This window comes from Pseudopipra pipra, chromosome 9 (genome assembly GCF_036250125.1).
Source record: "Pseudopipra pipra isolate bDixPip1 chromosome 9, bDixPip1.hap1, whole genome shotgun sequence".
Classification (NCBI taxonomy): domain Eukaryota; kingdom Metazoa; phylum Chordata; class Aves; order Passeriformes; family Pipridae; genus Pseudopipra; species Pseudopipra pipra.
The window spans coordinates 16,625,289-16,650,422 of record NC_087557.1 but is presented as its reverse complement, the minus strand read 5'-3'; the positions used below and the strand labels follow the sequence as shown (position 1 = coordinate 16,650,422).

Sequence of the window (25,134 nt, the reverse complement as noted above, 5' to 3'; positions counted from 1 at the left end):
CTTTGCTAAGAATAGGAATGTGGTCACGATGATAATGAACAAGGGCTCAGCCTGCCTGAAACACTGATGGGAGATCAGAAGATGGTTGTTGGATGTGTAACAGCTGCTCTAGAAATTAGATGTTATCAAAGATTTGTTTGAAAGATTGAATTGGATGAAAGGCATGCAAAGCTTAACCAGAAAGACCTGGTTTCAATTTTTAGTAGCACCACCTAAAGGCAGGGTAGCAAATGAAATATTTATGTTGCGGATAAATTGGAAGGTACCGTTTTACAGCCAACAAAATGCTATATTTATTCTGCTGCAAGAGAAAGGTAAGATTGCAGCAGTCTCTACACATAAAAACATCTTTTTCCCTTTTACTTTTCAATGAAGTAGATTAATCTGCCATGAAAGCATTATAATATGTTAATCAAGTATTTGATCTGGTATGTCAAACACTCAAACAAAAAAGTCAGCTACTTCCTGGAAACAATATTAATGTCCTCAATAAACTCAGCATTTTAAAGAGATTTCCTGGAGCAGGGAGAGGAGGATGAAGACAGGGAACACCTATGACTAGGGTGATTTGCTTTTGGACTGTTAGCTGTAAAAAGCCTTATCCCAAGGTTGCAAACCAACAGCATTATGTCAGAAATCCCGAGTGAAGGGTGCAGATAGATAGATGTGGATGGCAAGGTAAAAAAAACACGCTACCTTCAAACTTTTGGACACTTTATTTACTGAGAGCTGCTATGGGATTGCTGTTCAGCCAGAAGTAGAACAGAAAATATTCTGAACCCAAATGCATAACAGACTGACCTGCATGACTGCAATAATTTCATGGTTTTGACTGCTTGAATTCCCAATCAGCAGACATCAACACAGTGCTCTCACTTTTCTGGCCTTAAGAACCATGCTTGAGCTATGTCAGCCTTAAAGCTATCCACAGGAAACTTTCACTGAAAAAGCAAAAAAAAAAATCTGTATGAAATCATTGTGTCTACTTCACACCCTGCACAACCCTTTCCTATGGGGCCCTGCTTTGATCCCTGTTTGTGCTGGCCAGCTCTCAGTGCACTAAGGGCTGCACACAGATGTTACGCTGCTGAACAGTTTGTCAGCAGAGTAAAACAGGTCCCTTATTCTGTAGAAAAATGAACAACAAAGTGATTTTATCACAAAAAGTCTAATCTGGCTCTTTTCTGAGTCAGGACACTGGACATGATCGTAGTAGAAGACATTTTGAGCTGCATGATAACAGTCCTTCCTTAAACTTCTCCCAGATACCCAAGTGTTGATTTCATTCACCATTAAATAGACAAAAGAACTTCTCAAAAGGCATGGTGTGCTAGTAACCTATGACACTCCACTGAGGACTTGTCCATATGGTGCTCAATGATGACTGTGTGTCTTCTATAAAGATATCCCTTAAGCTGGCACATGTCTAGCACAAAATTATTGAGTATCTGTGCTCCTACTAGAAAGATTTCATCTTACAGTAGAATTTATAGCAGTTTTTGTGTCATAGATAGGAAACAGAAAAGAAGTTGTTCTTCTATCAACCTTAGGCTACTAATAAGCTACTTGGCAGACAGGATTAAAGTGGGTAGGGTCCCAAGTAGCCCTAAGACTTATGCTTCTTGGTTTAAATTCTATGTTCCCATGCATTAACACATCTAAAGCATATTGCAGACTGCAGCAGGGAGTAGAAAGCCCAGGTCAGCTCTTTAAGATCTGACAGTTTCGTGACTCTACATGCCTACAATTTAACCTAATTAAAGCTCTGAAATTGTAATTTTTTAATAATAAAACTAGAAAAAGTTTTATTATTACAAAAGAAGTTTCATAGAAATAAAATAAAGAATAAAGAAATAAATCACAATAGCTTTTTTCTCTAAATGAGCTACAGATTTTTAAAATGCAAACACCATGATCAGCTAACACCAGTTCAAAAAGAAACTGAGAAAAATCTAGTGATCTTTGTGACTAGCAGCTCTATTTCTACCATGCAAAAAAACCCCCAAACAAACAAACAAACAAAAGGGTAATAGAGAGCCATAAAAACCAAACAACACAAACAAAAAATGAAAAAACTATCTAATTTCCTGAATAGCAAAAGATAGGCTGAAATGAAGTTACTGTACATTGCTGTATCATGTAGCAATGAAAAGTGTTCAGTTTTTCATTATGACCTTTTGAAAACCAGTCATAGACTGGATTGAACCATTTATTTCTAAAATCTTTCCTTCATACATGATGATTTTCAAAAATGTTTTGATATTTTATAAGTAGCACAAGCAGAACTAAATGAATACAAATATTTCTGTATGTGTTTAAGGTAACCCCCCTCTCCACATTTAACAGAAATATTTTTTACTAGCATGTCATGTATAATAAATTATAATTTTTTTTATAGAAAGTGCACACAAGCAGATCATTAGTGCATTAGTATTTGTTAGGATGGATAAGCTTTTGCAAAAGACAGAAAAGAAAAGACATCAATGTTCAACATGTTACGAATAACTAAAAATGAAATAGAATAGGTATTGTCCATGCATGAACTAACTTATGTTTTCTGTCAAAAAATATGAATTATTAATTAGATGTTGTAAATTACATATATTTAACTGAATGCACTACTTTTCCAAAAACATATCACGGCATATATCTATAAAACCAAGTAGAATTTAGAATTAAAACCAAAATCAGAACTGGTTTCTGTATTATCCCTATGTCAGTTGAATATTTACATATGTTTAACCTGAGGCACAATTCAGTCTTACTCAACTGCAGCTCGTGAGCTCAAACACAAATACTTAAATATCTTACTGGACCTGTGTCACCATGAAAGGGTATATCAGCACATTCAGAGCTTAAACTATATATGCATTTAAAATGCTTTCCTACTTATATTTGCAAAATATTACTTCAGTATATTCCTGAGCATTATGGAATGTAGGGCAAAAAAGGCTGGACAGGACAGCCTTGTGGTGGCAACTCTCCCATGCAGTGCAGCAGTTCATGACATATTGGTGGTAAACTACAAGGAAAAGAAAGGAAGGGAACATAATGCTCTAAGTTTTTGCCTGTCTTAATAGGTTAGATGTCATTTTCTCAGGCAACTAGGTTTCTACAGTAACAGAAGTGTAATGACTGATAAACACTATATAATTCCAGATATTTAAAATATGCAGATTACTGTGCAACTAGTCCATGGGTGTTTTCTTCCTCCACGTGGTTTGAAAGATAGCCTGTGATCACCTGCATTTACTATGGACTAAAAGGACACATGTAAGATTTTACAGCACAGAACCTAACATAAGGTAGTAAATTCACAGACCAATGTAGAAATTTGTGTGCATACCCCACACTTACACTCCTGCCACTGCTGTCATGCAGTCTGCCTTTTCACTTCTGTGCCATGAACAGTACAATTGTTTATATCAGTAATACCAAGTCCACTTCCTATATGACCAGCCAGTAGGACATACAGTAATGACTGACCTGCTTCTCCCTGCCCACAACAGACATTTTCCTAGGGAAGAACTAACATTAGAGTACTCAATCCTGCAAAATACTATAAGACCGCAACAAGCTTTTCTTCCAGCTTTTCGTTAGAGCCAAATCTTGAAAAGTTTCTTCACTTTAAAATAGGTTAAAGAGTTCAGCCAAACATTGTTATGTATGCAGCTTTCAAAAACTCCACATAATTCTGGATGCTCTGGTTCTTGTTCTCTGACTTCTGCAGGCTGTTCTCCAGCTCTTTCAAACATATTTCATGGTGCTTTTCATTCTGGTAAAAAAAGGAGAAATACAAAGCAACTTAGAAATAAAATATAAATTAATCAAAATAATAATCTAAGACTACTGGTACTTAATTTTGTAGCCTTACTTACTTGTAAAAGTTTTAAGAGGCTCTGCAAAACCAAAGGTGATAAAAAAGGCCTCAAAACATTGAAGCTTTTATTTGTGTTAAGTAAGGAGCAAACTGAACATGTTTGAATAGTTTTGTAATCCAAAAAGGCCTTGGAACATAAAAACTAACTTTCTGAATTTTTATCATGAAAGATTCCTAGCATCTCAGAACTATTATGGACATCTATTAAGTCAATGGGAGATGCCAATGTACAAAGTATGTTGTCAAGTTGAATTAATTTGCTGTTCTGAAAAGAGTGGATCAATCGTATTAGTAGTATGTTTTCAGTTAAAGGAATTTCTGTAAATGTTGATGTGGTAAGTAATTTCTTAAGTCACAAACAGTATTATTTACTCACATGGTGAAATATGCAGAGGAGTTGTTCTTTTTCTTCTTTCCCCTCTCTCACTTCAGTTTCAAGAACTAGCAGTTTTGTCTGGAAGGCTTGTTCTTTGTATGACATTTTTTCCTGTTCTTCAGCTACCTATAAAAGTAATGAGAGAGAAATTATATATATATTTACTCTTTCTTAAAGCCCAAATTAAATTATTTTCTTATATAGCATTAATAGCTCTATTTCATCTAATACTTTACTTGTTTTCCATGCACAGAAATTAAATAAACCTGAGAAATATTCTGGTTAAATTTGAAAGATGTTTTGATTTGAAAAAAAAATGCAATATTATTGGGAGGGGTACCTGTTTTAAACTCATTTTTAAGTTAAGCCAAACTTGTAATTCTTTCAAAACCAAATAAATATCTTCAGAGAGTATAGAAAAAAATCAGATAGTTTATTTCAACATGATTCATCTGAAATTACAACTTCATACATATTTTCTGACTTAACTAATATAATTCACTGCAATGTAAATTTCCACACTTCCTCTTGCATTTGGTTTACTGTTTGCATCCTTTCTACAAATGACAAAACTGAACTTAATATTGAAAGCATCCAAATTCTTCCTTTAAAAAGAGAAGGATTTCAATACCAAAGTTCTTGTGGGGTTCCTATTCCAAAGAAAATAAAAGGCAAGATTAAGATTATCTCGTCCCATCATTTTTTCTCAAACACATTTGTTTTTGATGCTGTTTTTAAATAGAAAGTGGCAAACAAGATTGAGAGATGTATTAAATCACCAATACCATTTTTCTCCCCTTTTCCAAAGCATATTCAAGTTGTCTGGTTAATGCATTATATTCTGCAATTTTCTCTTCAAGCTTCAATTTACTGCACTGAAGACTCTGATCTTGTGTTCTGAGCTGACAAGCAAGTTCTTCATTCTGAAATTCCATCTTTCCCAATTGCCTTCACACAAAACAGATTAATTCATTATAATTCTCTATAACAGAAAAGTGTAGGAATTAATTTCCATCAGATTTTTTAAAGGTTACCTTTTAAGAGCTTCATATTTCCTCTGAATGTTACAGTTCTCTTCTTCTAAGGAAAGACTGCCCATAGAAGTTACATTATTGTCATCCTGTGAAAAGGATAATTTGTTTCTAGTTGAAGAGACCTATATGCAGGATCTCGCTAGACTAAAGTAAGCTTGCCTATTAAAATCCAATCAAACAATTTAACTGAAATTTCAGATAAATGTTATACTATATTCAGATAAATGCCATATTATATTCAAGTAAATATTATCTTTTATTTAAAACAAATAAAGTACAGCCAAAGTAGCAGACTAAAAGTTTGTGTGAACATGTTAAGATTGAAAGCCTGCTATGTAACAAAATGAAGTCCTGAAAATCTTCATATGCTGCTCATGCAGCCTTATGTATTAGGAGTTGGTCAGGTCTACCTCCCAGCAAAAAAAAAGCTCCCTCACACTAGAGTCACAGAAAACATAAAAATAATACTGCACATATATATGTATGGTTATTGCAGAAAAACAATGTATCACAGGCAAAGAATTTTGGAAAGAAGTGATGACAAAAAGGACAACCAGGTTCATGAAAGTAGGTATATCAGCAGCAGAAGCTGAAGAAAGCAAGTCAAACTATTTTCCCTTGCCCAGCATGCAGAGGGCTAAACTTTTTTTACATGTTTTCTTTTAAATCTCAGAACATCTCATTAGTGATGAGATTATTGTTCTTGCTACCCCCCATCAACAGCAGACTAACAATAAACAGCCACACCAAGAGCCTTCTGGTACCATTATTTAAAGGGACAGCCACCATCATTCACTGGATTGCCTCAAGCAGTCCCATCCAACAACTTGAGCTACTCTGCCTGATTTTGTTTGTGTGAATCACAGGCTGTTCAGCTGGCAGACTGGTAGTAGCAGAAACCAGTTCCCCTGAAACTCAGAAGAGTGTTTCTGTACATGGTGCAATTGCTTCAAAAGGAATTTTCCTAAATTCTGGTCATAGGTTCAAGAGCCAGAATCTAAAGGACATCACCAAGACCTAATGCTGAATTTAATTACTGTTCCACCAGACCAGTGATTATATGCCCAATTACTTCACTATACTTAAGAGGTTCTTTTGCACTTTTTCAGGAAAATGTAGTTAGTTTGAAATTACATACATCATTTTACATGGTGTATTAATTTTGCACCCCAAAATTCATTGTTGCCTAAGTAGTTCACTAAGCAATTATGGATTTATAAGTTTATGAGCATTCCTGGAAGAATTATTTAAAATGAGGCAAACAAGAACCAAAGTTGATGTTATAAAGATCATCTTGACATGAAATTTAAAACAAAATCAAGAGCTATGATTTTTATAAACATATGAAATCTATAGGAACACAGAGGCCCACTGTGCTTCAGCTGAAGTTTTCCCACTGACACAGGAAGAAGGTTAAGCCCCTTTCCCATCCTACTGATTCAAAAACCTTTGTTATTTGTGTTAGCAGAGTATCCTCGTCTAACTCAAAAGCTCATTAAAAAAACAAAACAAAACAAAACAAAAAACCACACACAAAAGAGAATAAGAAAAAACCCTAAACTTACCCTGCCGTTGAAACTGATGTCACAGAAAAAAAAAGCTGAAGAAAATTCATACTCAGACTTTGAAGAAAATACAAGCATTATGTTAAATACAGCCAAAAATAGAAATTATCCTATTAAAGCATGTTTTAAAAATATTTAATCAACTAAAATAATGTAATAATAAAAATACTCTACATCAACAATGTAATTTATCAGATTAAATATTGTATGGTTTATGAATTAGTTATTAAAAACAAAGGTAGAATTAAATTATTTCACTATACACAAACAATAACTAGATTTGCACGTTTATTTCCAGGGAAGAATTCTTCAATGCATCTCAGGACATAAACATTCAAAAAGATCAAGAATATGCTCACTCTGAAAGTAACTACTCTTGTGACATAACTACTCTTGTGACATAATGAATTCACATGAATACAGTTGGCAACAGTTTTATTTGCATTGTGTTATTTCTACAGAGAATCTTTTGATTTATGAAGCAAATGACAAAGGAAGCTGACAACTGTCACACATGCTAACAGGAGAAAAAGTCCCAGAGACTTTTTCCACATAATTTTCTCATTTATCTTTAAAAATCAGCATGTTCTAACCACCTGAACCTGCAGCTTCCTAAGGGTTTTGCATTTCTGTGCATGGATCCTTTTTCAGAACATAAGTGTTTGCTGCTTTTCCTCAGCTGCTTTCAGCAAGTCACAAACATGTTCTAACTCCTTTAACTCAGCCTCCGTTTTGTCCCTCACCTGCATAGTAGCATCACAGGAGAAAAATGTAAGTGTAAAATCATAAATTTATTGTTGTAGTACTTTATGGATTTCCATGTAAGTAATAAAGCTGAAATTCTACACAAATTGCATAATATCACCTGTTTTATAAAATACTGACAAAAATACAAGTTAACCATTGGAGAAATTCCCATCTCTGACTACATTTCCTTAAAGACTCAGTAACACTCACAGTGAACAAAATTATGCAATTCCCAAATCTGGATTTTATTTTTATAGAAATACATTTTGGGAGATGGCATACAGACACACTAAGTAGCTTACAGAAAAAATTCTAACCATACAACTATTGTAGTATTTGAAAAGAAAGCAGCACCTCATGGCATCTGAAGCCACATACAGTGGTGTGTAAATATTATTTGTGAGATGAGAAAATATTTTTCTGCATTCTAAATTTCCATCATGGAAAAATAAAGTTAGTATGAAATAAAATGAACACCTAAGATGCTTCTCAGTGAGGACTAATTCTGTACTCTGAAACAGAACATTGCAGGCAAAGCCTGTCCCTGTCTCAGCTTTATTGCTTAAAAGAATGTGTATTTTTATGAGTCATGGAACTGCGGAAAGTGATTTTCATACCAATTTTGTATCTTTTTCAGATGTTTAAGAATGTAGTAACTGTGTTCCAGTATTTAGCTCCATCTACCGAAAAACTTAAAACTCACCTCTGTATTGATTCTCAGTTTTAACAGCTAAAAAAAGAAAAAAAGCAGCCTCACACTAGGTTTGCTTCCATACAGAACTTTCACAGGTGTTCTGTTGAGAAGTCTAGTTTCAAAATCACCAACAACAAATCACATTTTTGAAAGTGATAAAAGAATGCTGGGATTCTGAAATAGCAGCCCAACTCCTTAGTCGCTGCTCCAGGAAACATTTCTCCCCTGTTTGCAATTGTGTGGTATCCAAAAAACCACCAGCTCCAGAGAGCAGTTAGTAAAACTCTCTTGTTTAAAAACAGGAGATAGTACCTTGTGACTTCTAATAAGTGGATTACAATAATGTCAGAAAGATCAGTGTCCTACAGAATTGTTTGGAAACCTGCTTTATTACTGTAAAACTTACCTTATCTTCTTCCAAGCATTTGTTTTCTGTTATTTTTTTGTTTTCATTTAAGACTCTTTCATACCTAGATTTCAATTCCTCTGCTGCTATTTGTAGCTTTTGTACCTAGGACAACATATATTTTTCTCATATATTTGCAAGGTCTTTCTTTTAAATGCAGAAAAGATAGAATCATTAGTATGAAGTGAAAAGGAAAACTTTTGATTTCTAAATAGTATCTTAATATTTGTCATTAGTTGAAGTTATTTATTTTCATTATCCTACTCACCACAGCAAGTATAAAAGGGTAATCAGGTAAAGAGCACTGTCGTATCAATATTGTGTTATCAGCAATGGAGAATGAGCTACAGTTGTGCTACAGAAGCAGCCAGCATGACTCACATTTCTCTCCTCAGATAACAAGTATCATCAACACTTCCACCTGGAGTCACTACAGCTATGAGCGGGGGAATTTCACTTCACTCACTGCTTAAGGCTGGCTGTTACATGGAACTACATCTCCCATCTTAAAGCTGGCAACAACTTTAATTATGATGATGCATTTCACAGACAAGGTTCACTGGCTGTACTCAGATTTTGTATCATGTCTTTTCCCTTGTCGATGATTTTAAAAAAGAAATATATGAAGATTAACAGTGAAATGATGTCTATACAATAGCAGAAATATATTTGAAATATATCTGAAATATATACATATTTCTCTGTGAATAAAGCCAAATGAAAAAAAAAAAGGAATTGATAAAAAGCCCATTTTAGGTTCGGTTTATTTGTTTTGCTGGTATTTTCAATGTGGATATACCTATTTAAGAAAAAAGGTTCACATAATATATATTTCTTGAATCAATTTGAATTTCTTGAACCAACTTGAATTTCTTGAACTTAATTGAATACTGGCACACTGATAAAGATATGACCCAGCAGAAGTAAAATATCATTGAATATGTTCACTGAAGACATCAGATTCAAACTTAACTTTCAAAACATACAGTTTAATGGGTTGCTAACCTGCTTTTTAGGAAGCAGATCTTCTCTAAGCAGTATGTGATTAGCTCTCTTGGCTTAAATGAGCTTTCACTGGGCTTCACACAGTTTAGTAAGGATTATGTGTACTAGTAACAGTGTGAGGACTACTCTTTGATGTGGTTTGTAATAGCACTCATCATACTCAATGTTACAACAATAATACAATCACCATGACAACAAATCTGGTCTATTACAAACAAAACCTTTATTATTTCCTCGAAACTGCTAACAAATTTAAAAAAACACACTTGAAGATTTCAAACATGCTAGTCACCTCATTTTTATGCTGTTCAACGAGATTTTCCTGCAGCTTTGCCTTTTCCTGCAGATGTAGCAGCTCATGTTCAACAGAAACAGTACTTTTCTCCAATGTAGCAATGGAAGCCTTGATTAAAACGTAGAAAATATAAAAATTTCAATAGTGTTATTAAAATAACAGTATACAATATGATTTTACTAGCAAGTGACCTGCAGGCATTAGAAAGAGTGACACCATTATTTATCCTGTCAAACAAAAATGGTAGTCCACAGTTCATTTGTCAGTTAACAAGAACATTTACCTTGGAGGACAAATTCAATGCAAAACCTGTCAACTCTTTAGAAGTTGAAATTAATAATTAAGTTCTTTAATTTGAAAGAAAGTTTTACAAACTCATACTTCATATGAGTACATTAAGATTTGACTGCATAGTTTGAATAAGGTTTAATAACTTTGTGCTGCTTTTCCTTACATGAATAAAAGTACAATTTCTAATTAAGCAATTGTGTAGCTACTGACAGTAAAATAAATAGCATCCTTGTTATGCAGATGGATCATCAGACAACCCTGTTCCTTGCTTTGCCATAAATTACCACTGAAATATTTTCAAAGTCTCATTTACACTTACTATAAAAAATGGATGACAAAATTTATTCTACAGGTTAGGGATCTCTACACAGAACATCCAGAGGGAATTAACGTGGTTAGTTCATTATGTATCAGAAATGTAGAGCCATTCAACAATGATTTCTAATGGTCTCACCTTTAATTTTTCATTTTCAAGGTAAATATTTTCATTTTCAGAGTTACCAGAATTTAGCTTTCTGAGAATTTCCTCCTCTGAGTTTCTTCTCCATTCCTTCCTTCTTTCCAATTCTTCCAACAGGCTTGTGATCTGACTTGTTAAATAGGCAAGAACTTCTGTATAATATACATTTCCAAAACTCTCACTATGAAAATCATCTTAAACCTCAACACATTCTCCTTCATTGCTTTTATTTTATATATATATATTATATATATATATATATAAAGGGGAGAATGCATTTAAGTATTCAAAGAAACGAGTATCTACTAAAATAAGAAATTCCCCAAAGGAAGACAGTTTCTATTCCAAGGAAATGGTCCTAGTTCAATTATAAATGAATTAATCACCTAGAACACCCTGCCTCATGCGCAGCTCCAGAGCAGCTGGCAATCAAAAGGTCAGTCTGGAAGCACACCCACACCACACCCTCTGGAATCCCTACCCCAGCCTCTAACTGGCTACACCACCCCTCACTCTGGACTGGAGCCCCAGAGTGGCCAGTGAGCTGGAAGTCCCACCTGGGAGGGGGTGGCCACAGGGGGCCAGAACACATAAATACAGCAGTACATGGTTTCTGTTTCTCTGTCCTGGGGCCAACCTCCACCATATGAAGCTCCACTTCCATAGGACTCTCTGACAGTACCTGTTTTTCTCTCATTCTTCTCTTAATCTCTTTTCTCTCTTTTTCTTTCTTTACTTCTTTCTTAATATTTTGGGTAACTTAAAAGCACTGGGTTGGATTTTGCTAGGTTGTGTGGGTTAGCAAGTGCCAATTCATAGCTTTGGTGGAGTGCTTTGTTTTGGTTGTATGTTACCCCTTTTAAACTTTTGCCAAGATCCGTATTTTCACCCATATTTATCAGTAAAAGTGTCTCCTGAGAAAACGTGTGCAATGTTTTCTCTTTGTGCTATTTCAAGGTGTTAAAGAACTGAAGGCTCTGCAAAAGTTCAGTGGGTGTTCTTTTGGAGCCTTATGAATAGTAAGGCTTTTTAATAGTAAAACTCCTGGTTGAGCTTGTCATTCCATGGCTGGGGTCTTACAGCCTCACTTTTTCTTTTCATGTTAATAAAGTTAACAAAAATTGTTTTGCTTTTTAGTCAGTCATACACTGCTTAGTAGAACAAGTCTTGTTAGAATGGTACATTTCAAGCAAAGACTTATACTTTCAGCTGAAATAAAACCAGCAAAAAAACAGCCAGAAGCAGAATGAGTATTTGAGAGAAGTATCATAAATGCATCACTTTTCTTGTTCTTTCATAGATGCCATCTTATATACACTGGACCAACAGTGGGCTAGAGAGATTTCTGGACTGATGTTGTGCACCTGCACTCCTGTTAAATATTTGAGAATGAATCAAGTTCTTTGTAAAATAAACATTGTCTGAGACGTAGAATAAAGGCACCTCCCAGTTCCTTTGGCTTGTTTGAATTATAGTCCATATTTCTATTAACAGAAAAGGTAAAAAAAGATTTGTCACTATCTGTCTAAGAAAATTGCATATCCTTCCTATGAGTACATTAAGATTTAACTGCATAGTTTGAATAAGGTTTAATAATTTTGTGCTGCTTTTCCTTACATGAATAAACTGTTCAAATGGGCGCCTGAGAGGAAACCTTCTCTATCCTCTGGTGAGGTGAGACATTAGTGGAGCTGAAATAATTTTAGTATCATCAGTCTGAAGTAGAAACTAGAACCCCAAGAATGTTCTTCTATACTGTGGTAGTCACAAGGGTTAACACTCAAGCTGTTGAATCAGTTAATAAATCAGTGGTTATGCAGAGGCAGCATAGTAGCTACTAGCAAGTTCAGGCTAATCAGAAGTATGCAGGGGAAAGAATATTCCCCTTTACCAGTAAGGAACATAAAGATTTAAAAGAAGGGAAATGCTGCAGAGAGAAGGCTAAAAATCTTAAATTTGTTCTTATTTCCAACTTCTAAATTCTGCTCAGAATTTTAGAATATTAATAAGCTCATTTACATTGTCAACACTGAGTACTGCACCAATAAATATCAACACTACATGACTACAGAAACAAGAAGAAAATAGATCAACAGTCCAACTTACTTCATAAGATCTTCTGTTTGAATTTCTAACATTGTCTTTTCTTCAAGCATTCTATCATGCTGGTTTTTCCAGACATCAGCAGTGGACCATATCTCACACAATTTGACTTCCTGGAGAATGTAGAAGTCATAAATTATGTAACAGAAGAATGCCATTTAATTCTACAAATTTTTTTGAACACGAGAGCTATTTAATATAAGATGCCTTTATTGGATCTCCCTTGTACAAAGCAATGTAAATTTTGTCTTTTCTCAAAGTAAAATAAACAAAACTACCCATATTGTTCTGGGTTATTTGGTACTTATCCATAAATGACTAACAGGAAGACCAAGAGAGGTTTGACCGAAAGCTGATGAGACTCCTCTTGCTTACTACAGTTTGAAGTGTACAACCTCGTGACTTAAGACAATCGCTAAATTTTAACAAAACAAAGGCAGTGAATACTAAGTTTGCATGTCACTTATAGCAACCCTTTTCTTAACCAATGAGCAACAAAATAAGAGATACAAGCACAGCATGACCAAACAACTTTTTCTGTTTGCCACAGGTGCAAGTCTGTTCAGTTTAAACAGTACAGCACAACATCGCTTACTGCAGAGTCACTCACATGTTCTCTTATTTTGGAGGTTAAATTTTTTGCAGCTTCTTCAAAGAATTGAGCTCTTTGTTTCTGGGACTTCGTTGCTTTTTTCAGAGCTATCTTGTTTTGTTCACTTGTTTCTTTTAAGGCTGACTTCTGGTGCTTGTATTCACCAACTTGATGTTTCCACTTTGCTATTTTCTTTTCTAGATTCTGCAACAGAACTAGACATCAACTCTTCAAATTCTAAACCCCACAGATATTTTTGTGATATAATCAGGAATAGCAGTTACATATATAATCTGTTTCCACAATATCTTTGGATCTCAAATGTGGTGGTTGATACAATTAGCTAGTTGAGATACATACAGCAGTAGACAAAAGAAAACACATATTGGGAAACTCATTACAAAGATCTGGAGAAGAGGCTGAGAAGGTGCAGAAGCAAGGAGTAAGGCAAAAGATAATCTAAACATCGCTGTGTGCTCTTGGAAATGAATGCAGAATTTCAATGTAGAAGGCATGACATGGATGTTAAACCCATTTATGAGTGGGAAAGTAACATTGTTTCGTCATTCCTAGAGACTGATTTCTGTAAAGAAGATCACCTTAATGATGGTACCAGTGATATGCACTGATATCCATAGTGACACACACATTACAGGTCTGGAGATAGGCTGTATGACTGTATATGAAATTTTAATATGAAAGCTAATATCTTGGATTTAGTTTTTTTTAAAGTCAAGAAGGTAGGATAGGCTGGGTCTTTTCTTGAATATATTTATTATGATATGTTCTGATTAGATGACACTATACTACCTTCTTGCAAGATCTCTGAATTTTTTCCATGCACAAAATGGCCCCACTCTATCAATAAAACAGATTTGTTTAGCGAAGAAATGATTTCTTAGTGAAGCAGAAAATGCAAAAAGAATAGATTTAGCACTGCCTTATCCACAGCAGACAGTTGTTTTTTAAAGATAATTAAAACAGGCTATGATGAAGCTTAACCACAGTGGTAAATCACACATTTTAAGGGCAACTTCTAAATATCATTTCCTGAGTGCTTGATTTTGCAGCACTCAAGAAATAAAATACAGTCACATTAAATGTATTTTAATGCATTTAATTATCAAACATGTACAAAGCAGTCGAGATGAGAGCTGAGTTCTACAACTGCCATTATACTATCTTCTCTATTGCTGTTATTTCTGACTAACTAAACTTTCATATCACTCTGATGAAGGCAGTGTACTGATCCCATTCATTTCAGGAAGCTGGCCTCTCTAACTTCGTGACTTTTGTATTTTTCATCTACATACCACATAAATATGAATGAAAAAAACCCAATGGGCGTTAGAACACTACATGATGATGTACAATAAAAGCCATACTAGATGCTGCTTCAAGGAGAATCTCAAATCCACATGAAAATGACCAAACTACCAGTGGACAATGACTTTAATAAAGGCAAGTGTAAATCATATTCATATCACTTATTATTCTTCCACCAGTGTAAATAATTTTCTTAAATCAGTGATAAATATCCTAATTGTAAGAATTATTTCTCCATTTGTTTCCTCCATTGTAGTCTAGGTCTGATACTAAATTGTGTTCTACAAGAATAAAGACCTACTACTTAGCTACTGACTATGTGTTAATGTGCCAGCCTTATTCAAGATACACTTTGCCAGTTGCAATAAAATATGCATATTATGCACAAGGGGGTACTTCTGAGTATAGTCCTGCTAATGGCCTCGAAACTTTTACACAATCAATGCAAAATGTATGTGGTTTTCCAGGCAAAAGATGGTCTCAGGTACTGGCATTCACCAAAAAGTAGTACTACTTCAAATATAAAATTATAAAAAAACCTGCAAATATGAAGGAAGTAGTTTTCCTCTATAAATGCTTACAGGGCATGTAATAAAAAAATATGTGACTTGATGGGGTGGTAGATGAACACCCTCAATAAATACAGAAATAGAAAATCTGAGTCTGTGTATGGATTTTTTTAACTGTTGGTATAGGTAAACAAATGTTATCCCCTGTTATAACCACAGGGGGTCACAATCACACTAAGAATAACTGCTTTGGGCATTAGTCAGGGACTGCGGTAAATTTAAATTGAGAAATAAATTCCTAAGGGTAATGCTAAACTTTTGCAAACTTTGTCTAGATATTGATAAAATCATCACCAGGATTAAAGCTAGCCACCGATTTCAGCAGTTTCTGAAAGCAAACAAAATCTTTAAATAAAGATTGAATGAAAGTACAGCTGTATATGAATTTTACTTTAATGTCAATATCATTGAAATTCTATAATTGTATTAGATGGAACAAGAAAGCAATTTTTATTTAGAAGAAAATGCGGTATTTATGCAGAAATAGACATGTGTGACTTGAAATTGAGTTGATATAGGTTGCTTAATAACTTCAAATGACACAATTAATAGGGGATATATGGTAGTAAAAGAAGTTTGGAAATTAGAAATACATTATTTTTAGCCAGTGTTTTCTCATTCATGCCTATGTTCTTGACAGGTTTCAAATACTGAAATTTGAGGCCACATACAGCTCTAGCCTCTCACACATGATCTCTTCCTTGTCTTTTTCTAAAGCCAGCAACTGATTCAAATGCCCAAATTTAACTCTTGCTTTCTAGAATAAAAAATGGAAATAATTTAACCTACCTTAAACAAAGAGAGATTAGGCATTAGTCTTAAGTGTTTCAGTTAGTATTAAGAGATTTATTGATTCCTTCATAGACAATGAAAACAGGGTGTGGTTCATCATCCCTATATTAGAACAGAAACAGGACTTGCCTATCTCTTTCTTTTGACTATATTGAGACTGTCTCAGGATCAATACCTGTCTTCCAGATAGCACAGTTAAGTGAGTGCAAACACTTCTACATTTGTTAAACTTTGCTTTGCCAGAACTGCTTATGTGCACAAGTTGAGAAAAGAATAAAATAAAAAAAAAAACCAAAACCTTGCAATTCAGATAATGTGGTCAGGCAGACTGCAAATTATAAATACGTATGATTTTTACTGTTCAGGATTTTTCTTTTACCAAAAATTTGATTTCAAATCTGAACACAATAAACTTTTGCTATTTTTTTCCAATAAACTGGAACACAAGTAAAAATCTTTTGACCTGTATTTTTACTTTTAATTCATCATTTTTCGCTTCTTTTCTTTGAATCTGACACTGCAGGTGAGCTTGTACTTCCTTTACTGATCTTGACAGGTGGTTTCCTTTCTGTGTATTGATCTAAGAAAGAGAAATAAACACAAATCTGTTGGCCTATGGAGATATGCTGTATGATGCTCTCTATATTGTTTCTACTTTGACATATTTTCTAACTGACATTCGAATGTCCTCAAAAGCTGGAAAAGATAAAACATGCTCTACAAGTATATTTACAAGCAGTAGCTTGTTACTATTAGTATTAATATTAATCAGAAATCACAAACTTGAAACACTGTATGTATAATTGATGCTTCATATTTAATCTGACTTTAAGTAGTATGAATAAGGCCTGGAAGCATGAACACAAATCTAGCTAGCAGGATGACTAAAATTAAGCTACACTGATCAACTGTACTCTGACTAATTAGACCTGATCTTCATTAAATTCCAAAGACCACCATCTGCTATTAAAAGTATTGATACATTTAATTTAAACTGTAATTTTAGGGCATTACATATATCATAATGGAAGAGGCAACTTTTGTCATCAGAACTCAGGTCAGATGATTCTATGAAATTTCTTCCACCTTGATTCCTTTGGCTCATTCTAAATAAGAAGTAATCAGGTAGAAAATTGTCATATTATCAGTATAGACCAAAAAAGCATTGAATGCTCCCATGCAAGTATTCATTATAGATACCAGTAAGAAAGGCAGACTCAGACTCAATCAAATATTGATGAAAATACCATTTATTGAAGATAACATAAGAAGGAGCATAGAAAATCATTTATCCCTTCAGATGCTGGGTGCCCAAATTGTTCAACATTAGATAGATCTCTAGTCAGACCAAGGCATGCTACACAGATCCCACCAACACTGAGGTCTGCTGGCATTGTGGTCTTCAGTATCTTTATAGGCTTTTCTGTTCAGCATTTCTATTTTCAAGCAAAAGGATGTTTCTACGAAAATGTGCTCCTTCACTTCAAGATAAAGACAAGGACATGCCTAACTGTGAACAACATCTGTTCAGTTTACTCCATAATACTTCCCTATAAGTGCTTTTTTTACAGAACTATTGCAAATCAGTATATGAGAGGTCAAAAGCCCCACTAGTCTGGATGTGTGCCCTTCCCTGAACCTTGGGGCATTAGTGTTAAGGATAACCTGGATCCTTACTAGGATTGGATACAGTCTTGATGGTCTTAAGATATTTCTGTAGGAAACATCTTTCAGTATTTTACTTTTTTCATAGATCTTTGAAATAATTACTTTTCTCAAAATTTAAATTTTTAATTAAGAATCTAGTATGTTGGAAGAAAACATTCCAACAGAACTGACCACTCACTTTTTCACACTGAAGCATGGATGAAAGTTCTTTAATCTGTTTCTCTCTTTCAAGTATTTTTTTCCTGAGATTCTTCATGGAAAAAAAAAAACAAACAAAGAAAGTATTTTAATGTCTGTACACAATAATGCAGCAACAAAGCATACTGATGAACATTTCAGCTGTAAAACTAAGATTCCATTTTGTGACGATAAACCACAAATATTCCCACTTTGCCACTGTTACTGGAAATAGTATGACCCTGTGATGTAGCCAATTTCAGATGTATGGGATAGAATAAAAAAAAATAAAATTTTAATTTACTTACTGTATTTTGAGTTTCAGTTTCACTTAGCTTCTCTATCAAAGTGTCAATGATTTCACTGTTCAACTGCAACACAGGAAACATTAGAAATTATAACTGATTTAACATTTTTTCAATCGTTTTAAATTGGTTACATATCATTTGCTACATTTTCAAATCTGGTACACATGAATATAAAAGCTCGAATATTCACAAGCTTAAGCCTTTAAGACTCAATTTATTTTGTGCATAGAACTTTGTAGCTGAAGGAAACAAACTATGTTTATTCCATACACCTACTTCTTTCTTAATTTTAGCTAAAAGGGCTTTAAATGTCATAAATAAGTGTTATTTAAGCACATATAGTCAAATGGTAAAAGTATTTGTAGAACTTGCAATGTTTCAAGGAGTAATAATAAGTACTGAAGCCTTTCAGGAACCTCAGTTAGATAGGAGAATTTGAAGATTGAACCAGAAAGTATAGGATGGAAGATCACAAAAATCAATCTACATTAGCTCTTACTAGAAATTCAAAAGAATTTATGTGCCTGTGATATTGTCAACTAAACTTGCTGTTTCAAATTGTCCAACTGTGTGTGTGTTGTGTAATTTCCCATTTAAAAGAAGTAGACTTGTGTGACTTTCAGATTGCAAATTCCATTTCAATTTCACTAATGGGAGGATAAAAACTGACTCAAGCTGGAAGCCTCAGAATCAAAAGTTTTACTACAACTCCTTCATTTTATCCTGTCCTGCATGTAATTCCTCATAATGTTCTGTAATCTCAATCCCATGCCTATCTGTAAAGTCAGTCCATGGACCTCAATTCTGCATCTGGATTTCAACCTCTGCACGTACTGCAAACTTATAAATGTTGTATTCAGTAGCAGTCCTAACCTTTCCTGACTAAAGTGAGTCAGATTTGCTATCAGCAAAAAAAAAAATAAATATATAAACAGAAATGCTGTTTTGTGACAGCATAGGAATTTATCAGCAAAAATGGAAGTACTTAGAAGACTTCCCAGAATTGAGAAATGACCAGAAACCTAAATCACTCATACCGTCTTTCCATTCTTAGGAAATTGTCTTCCCCACAGTTTGTTCTTTATGAACTTTCTGTCTTTTTGTTGAATGATCAACAAAAAGCCTCATGCTGTAAGAAAACTAGTACTGTCTATGAAAACCTGAAAATCAAGAATATTTTCTTCAAAATTAAAAAATAATGTTCAGAATAAGCATCCATTTTCATTAGCTTCTGAAAGAGAGTTAAGAAAGTCAGCAATGAAAAATCACATTTAATTCTAAAAGAAATCTATATTCTTCACTCCACTGAGTTCCATATGACTCTACTGTTATACAGAAATTCAATCTGATCCACCTCCTGTTTTAACATACATAGTTTGCCAAATTCCTTCCAAATTCTTAGGAACTTTCTTGGTGCCCAGGACATAACAAACAAACAAAAAAATCTTCCCAATACATCTATTAAAGAAAATGACAAGACTAAATGTTTCTTTCACACTTGTGTAAAAAACATACATTTGCATTGATTCTATGTTTATGCCTTACATATTTTCCTAGGTGATGTTCCAAACTGTCAGATCCTTTGCTTTGATCAGTAAAATATTTTTTATCTTGGATGGCTTTTGTAGTTCTATGATAACCTTTTTTATATGGCTGAATCAGTGAACAGAGTTTTCCTGTTTGTCCCAGTAGTACATATGTTTTTCCCTAAAATGGCCCTCATAATTACATAACATTTAGTTTACTTACAGTTAGGTCACTGATCTTGTTAATTCAAGCATATCAACATAAAATAAGTCAGCTCTTCAGGAGAATCCTTCAGGAGAAATTTTAAAGGTCAAAGAATCATTTAGGACTTCCAAGAAGGGTAAAAGCCTGTGATATCACAGGACATACCCTCAAACTGTTTGCTCACAGAACACACCTCATCTACAAGGCAAAGGCAAACAGTTTACCTCCAATGAAGGTGAAGGCCAAGACCTGCTCAGACATCAGTGTTATTTTTCACAGCAGACTTCTTCCAGTTTGGAGGTGGCAATGGTTTTCCTCTTTTCACAGTTTGGCAAAGCTCTTCACCAGGCAGGGCTGCTCAGGAAAATGATGCTGCCCATGTCATGGCAAGTCCCGAGCCATGTATCAGGCCTACCACCTAAATGCATCCCATTCTCCACCCCCTTCCTTATTAAGGACCCTCACTCCTTCTCCAAACATCTCTCTTTTGCCTCTCCCCTCACACACCAGCACGACTGATGCTCTCACCAAGCACGAAGTTGTCTGTGTACTCAGCGCTCCACTGACTACTCATTATTTTTTCAGAAGTGGATTGCATTGCCTTCTCCACCCACCATTTCTCCTGTGCTCAGCCTGTGCCAGGTGCATCTCCATCAAAACAATTTGTCAGACTAAAGGTTTATATTCTTACCTCCATATTCTCCTTCACATAGTTGAGAAAATGAATAACAGAATTCGGGGAGTTCCCAACTAAAATGATCACTTCTCACAGAATCAGAATGCAGACTGCTCTGCTTCCACCTGTTGTCTTAAGGCAAATAAATACACTCCAAACATCTAATTTTTTTTTTAATTTATACATATACGTGTGTGTGTGCACACACACGTCTTGTTTTATTACAGGCTTACATTTCCCAGCAGACCTCAGCTTGTGTAACACAGTGCAACTCTGTAGCTTTTTCTTGGCTATATAAACAAAACTAAGTTCTTGAATTTAATTACTTCCTGTGAAAACAGCATCTTGGAAGATTAAACATCGTGCTTCATTTATCATATATTATCTGTGTAAGCAGAAAAGAACAAATACAATTTTTTACATGGTTTCAGTATACTGTTGCTGTGTCCAGCACTGTCACCCATTTTTTGAAATATCACCTGCTTCCCATCTAAAGCCAGGAAGAATATTCTGAATATTTTTAACAAAGTAAATAGAATTTAAAATATCAAGCCTAATAGGAACAGAATGAACTTGCCTCAGTAGCATGAGGAAGAATAAACTTTTCCTGAGGATCAAAGTCCACTAAAGGAGAAGTACAGTCAAGTACAGGTAAAGACGAGGATGATTGTGATGATGATGACATTTTGTTTTATTGCTGTATAACAAGACAGTATATGTTAACATATATTGGTGTTCTTTGAATCAGTAACTAAAACATTATTGGCATCCCAGGTTGTTCCCGCTGCAGTGGGACCAGTGTACCAGACCAAGTAAACCCCAGACACTTTAGAGATGTAACACAGTCAATGCAACTGAAATCTTGCACATATTGATATTCATAATTTGCAATCACTTAGGCAGCACTGAATTCACATACTTGGTACACAGAAATCAAATCCCTCCAAGGCAGAAAACTGAACACAAGGAGGTAGTAAAACTCGCAGCTGCGAGTTCCCACCTGGACAGATCCCGGCACAGAAGGTGAGGCGCTGGGGCACAGGACACCCCCGCCCCGAGCCCAGACTCGGGCTCTCTCTCCTCGTCAAACGCCCCTGTACCCACCGCCTGCGGCTCCTGCTCCTGGGGTGTCCCAGGGTGACCCCTCCTTCAGGACCCCTCCCGCTGAGCAGCGCCCCCTCAGCACCTCTCCCGCGGGACAGTGCCCCTCAGCACGGCTCCTGTGGGACAGTGCCCCTCAGCACGGCTCCTGTGGGACAGTGCCCCTCAGCACGGCTCCTGTGGGGCAGTGCTCCCTCAGCACGGCTCCTGTGGGACAGTGCCCCTCAGCACGGCTCCTGTGGGACAGTGCCCCTCAGCACGGCTCCTGTGGGACAGTGCCCCTCAGCATGGCTCCTGTGGGGCAGTGCTCCCTCAGCGCCCCTCCCGCGGGTCACTCCCCGTCCCCGGCGTCCCCACCTGCGCCCGCCGCCCCTCACCGCGGTCGCCCGCCGGGAGCCGTTGCCGCAGTAACAGGCCACAGCCGCAGCCGCAGCCGCAGCCGCAGCCGTTGCCGTTGCCGTTGCCGTTGCCGTTGCCGTTGCCGTTGCCGTTGCCGTTGCCGTTGCCGTGCCGGCCCCTCTCGGGCGGGAGGTGGCGGCGCCCTCCCTGGGCCGGCCTTGCCCGACGCTCCCCGAAAACACCCACCGCTCCCGCTTAGGGACGGCGATCTCCGCGGGCCTGGGGAGGCGGCATCGCCCCTTCCCCGAGAGAAGCGGTGAGTGCGGCTGTGCCGTCACCGGCTGGTGGCGGTGTCCGTGCGCACACAGCAGGTGACTGTCAGACCCAGATGGACAAGAAACGGGGAGACCTCTGGGGAGCTTTGGAGCCTCTAGTTCATTTCTTTCTCCATTAATTTTTACACCTTTTTGTCGGAGGCTAAACACCAATTATTCATGTAACCTGACTGTATATGAAGCTGGTTTTTTTGGCAATACATTGTCAAATATTATAAAAAAGCCACGTATTTTTAAATAACACGTTCTGCTGAAGAATGAACCAATTACTCTTGCATCACATCACAGGGGAAAGCACTATTGACACGTGAGGTGGCACTTCGGTGAATATCTGAGACACTGCTACAGACGTATGGAAAGATCACTTTCAGATAATGAAGTGTGCAAAACAGAATGATCATGTAATATAAATATGATCACTTGTACAGATGCATATGTACATACATAGAGACATGTACGTAGACACATATGACCATATGTAATTATAATTTGAAAGTTTTGTTTAGAAAAAGTCGTACTGAGAGAAATGTTACTTTTTAATGTGCCAAGTAAATATCAGCATTAGCAACTTATATTAAAAGAAAGCTTGAGACAAATAATCAAAATCAAAATAAAACATATCGTTTGGCATAATTTTTAAACGTGCCAGTGTGTTGGTATTTTCTTCTATTGCTGGCAATGGAATTTCAGATAGCAGTTATTCACTTTATACACTCTTTGGAGACTATTATCTAGTCATGTGCACCCAGTAATAAAAACAAAAATAAAATGCTAAATGTCAACCTCTGTAATACCAGCAGACATGAAATCACTCCATCATCCATTCTAGAGTTGTACCTGAATTCAAAGGGACATTTTGTCTTTGCTCGTGCAAAAGGCCTAACGCTTTGTTCTCTATAGGACCCAGAGCCTGGAACTGAGAATTCACCATCTCCAACACGCCTTTGCTTTGGCACTGGAGTTATGAGCTGTGGCTTTGGTATCTTTTAGTCACCTCAAGCAGAACTTGATATAAGATTGACTTATTTTTAAAAGAAAAGAATAAATTGTTGCAATTTTCTAAAAATTTGGTGATTGCTTATAAAATATAAAGCACGAACTATCCATCGGTGAGGGCTAATTAGCATGATAAGTAGCATTGCACCCTGTATATGGCAAACAAAGAACGAATTACAAGTTTCAGTCCTCAAGCCCACATTTTAATGACAGTGGAATAACCCACAGAGTGGAAAATTTTTAGAGTAAATATGACACACACTTCCACAATGACATAATTACAGGCCTTATTAAAAGAGATATGGTGGAGAGAAGCTTCTTTAGATACTCCAAGAACTCTGTTCAGTGTTTGTCACAGCTCATGACTTCATCTGCTCTAAAGGTATAACTGAACCTTTCATTTCCATGTCAGAAATTCAAGACTCCAATGTCTTTCTTTGTTCCTTGCTTAATTTTGGCAATAGCCTGCTATCACAAAAGCTGCAGATTTGCTGTGACCCTTTTAATACACTGTTCCTTCCTCATCCCTGTATGCACTGCTTGGTGCAATACTGACCACAACTTATTTCCCCCAGCAATTCTTAGACACTTGCTGCCTTACACAGAACTACGTATCCTGCAAAGACAGTGAGGGCAACATTTCTGCAGTAGTTTATTGTGTGGTGGCAGTGACATCTAGTGGGCTCCAACAACATTTCCAGATTTCCCAAATGTTCCAAAAATAGGTCAAAGCATCTCTTTTTAGGATGCTCTGACCTCGTTATAAAAGCATTTTTGAAAGTACAATCAAATATGAACAGTCAGAGGTTGAATTTAGTAATTAAGGCTGACTTTTACTTTAGGAGCATGTGGAAGATTTATTTTAATTAGGAGCTGAAGTTTATGGAGCTCTCTTGATAGTAAATGCTCTGAAGAAGTCAGTTCAAGTAATGCAGGATTCAGCACTCCCCCAAACACCTCTGCAAAAACCAGAAAAACTTTGCTCTGTCGTGCTTCCTGAAAAGCATGTGGAAAATGACAGGGTAAGACTGTTGGATTTCCATGACTGTATTTATAAACAGTATATCTGTTGAAAAGCTATGTGAGCTGTAATCACAGTGGCTGACACAACTGCCACATGCCAGTTCAAACTAAATATAAAAGATGTGATAGTTGATGTAAAACCATATAAGCTATGTTCCTCAATGTCTTCCCAATATTCTTAAAATAATTTCAGCTTCCAGCTTCCTACACAGACTTCATGATGTTCCATGAAGAAGGTAAGTTTAATTATTCCTATGCCACATGTGGAGAAATTGTAGTACCATGTATAAAATTACTTTCTCACAGTAATAATTAGCGAAGTGGTAAAGCTGCAAATATACCTCCAGTCATTAATCTATTATTGCATAGTAAAAGGAAGAAACTCCAAAAGTTTATTTCTATTTCCACAGAGGCCAGTTCCTCCAAGTATAAGATAGACAACTTCTTCTGAGATAGACAGCTGGGATGTAGGACCAAAGTATTACCTTCCTGCTTCAGGAAGTACGATATTGAAAGGACAAGGACCATAAAAACAACACATGATTTACCTAGACCTGTTCCCTGAAATGTCAGGACTTTTGCCTACTGAATGTTTTGTCAGTTGTTGTGTGTAGTCCTAGTACAACTCCAGTTTGAGTGTTAGGG

The 25,134-nt window shown here is 36.1% G+C and overlaps 1 protein-coding gene across 1 annotated transcript; it reads right to left on the bottom strand.

The window, feature by feature from the left end:
• Nucleotides 1-2,175: 2,175 nt before the first annotated feature.
• Nucleotides 2,176-22,284, bottom strand: ODF2L (outer dense fiber of sperm tails 2 like). Its single transcript, XM_064664813.1, is given in 17 exon segments — nt 2,176-3,775; nt 4,257-4,382; nt 5,042-5,204; nt 5,291-5,376; nt 6,856-6,912; nt 7,452-7,598; nt 8,703-8,807; nt 10,000-10,110; nt 10,748-10,883; nt 12,860-12,969; nt 13,467-13,652; nt 16,599-16,715; nt 17,982-18,053; nt 18,289-18,351; nt 19,834-19,995; nt 21,273-21,392; nt 22,154-22,284. Coding segments are annotated over 16 exon segments (1,878 nt in total). The 5' UTR covers nt 21,381-21,392; nt 22,154-22,284; the 3' UTR covers nt 2,176-3,646.
• Between the last annotated feature and the right edge of the window lie 2,850 nt (nt 22,285-25,134).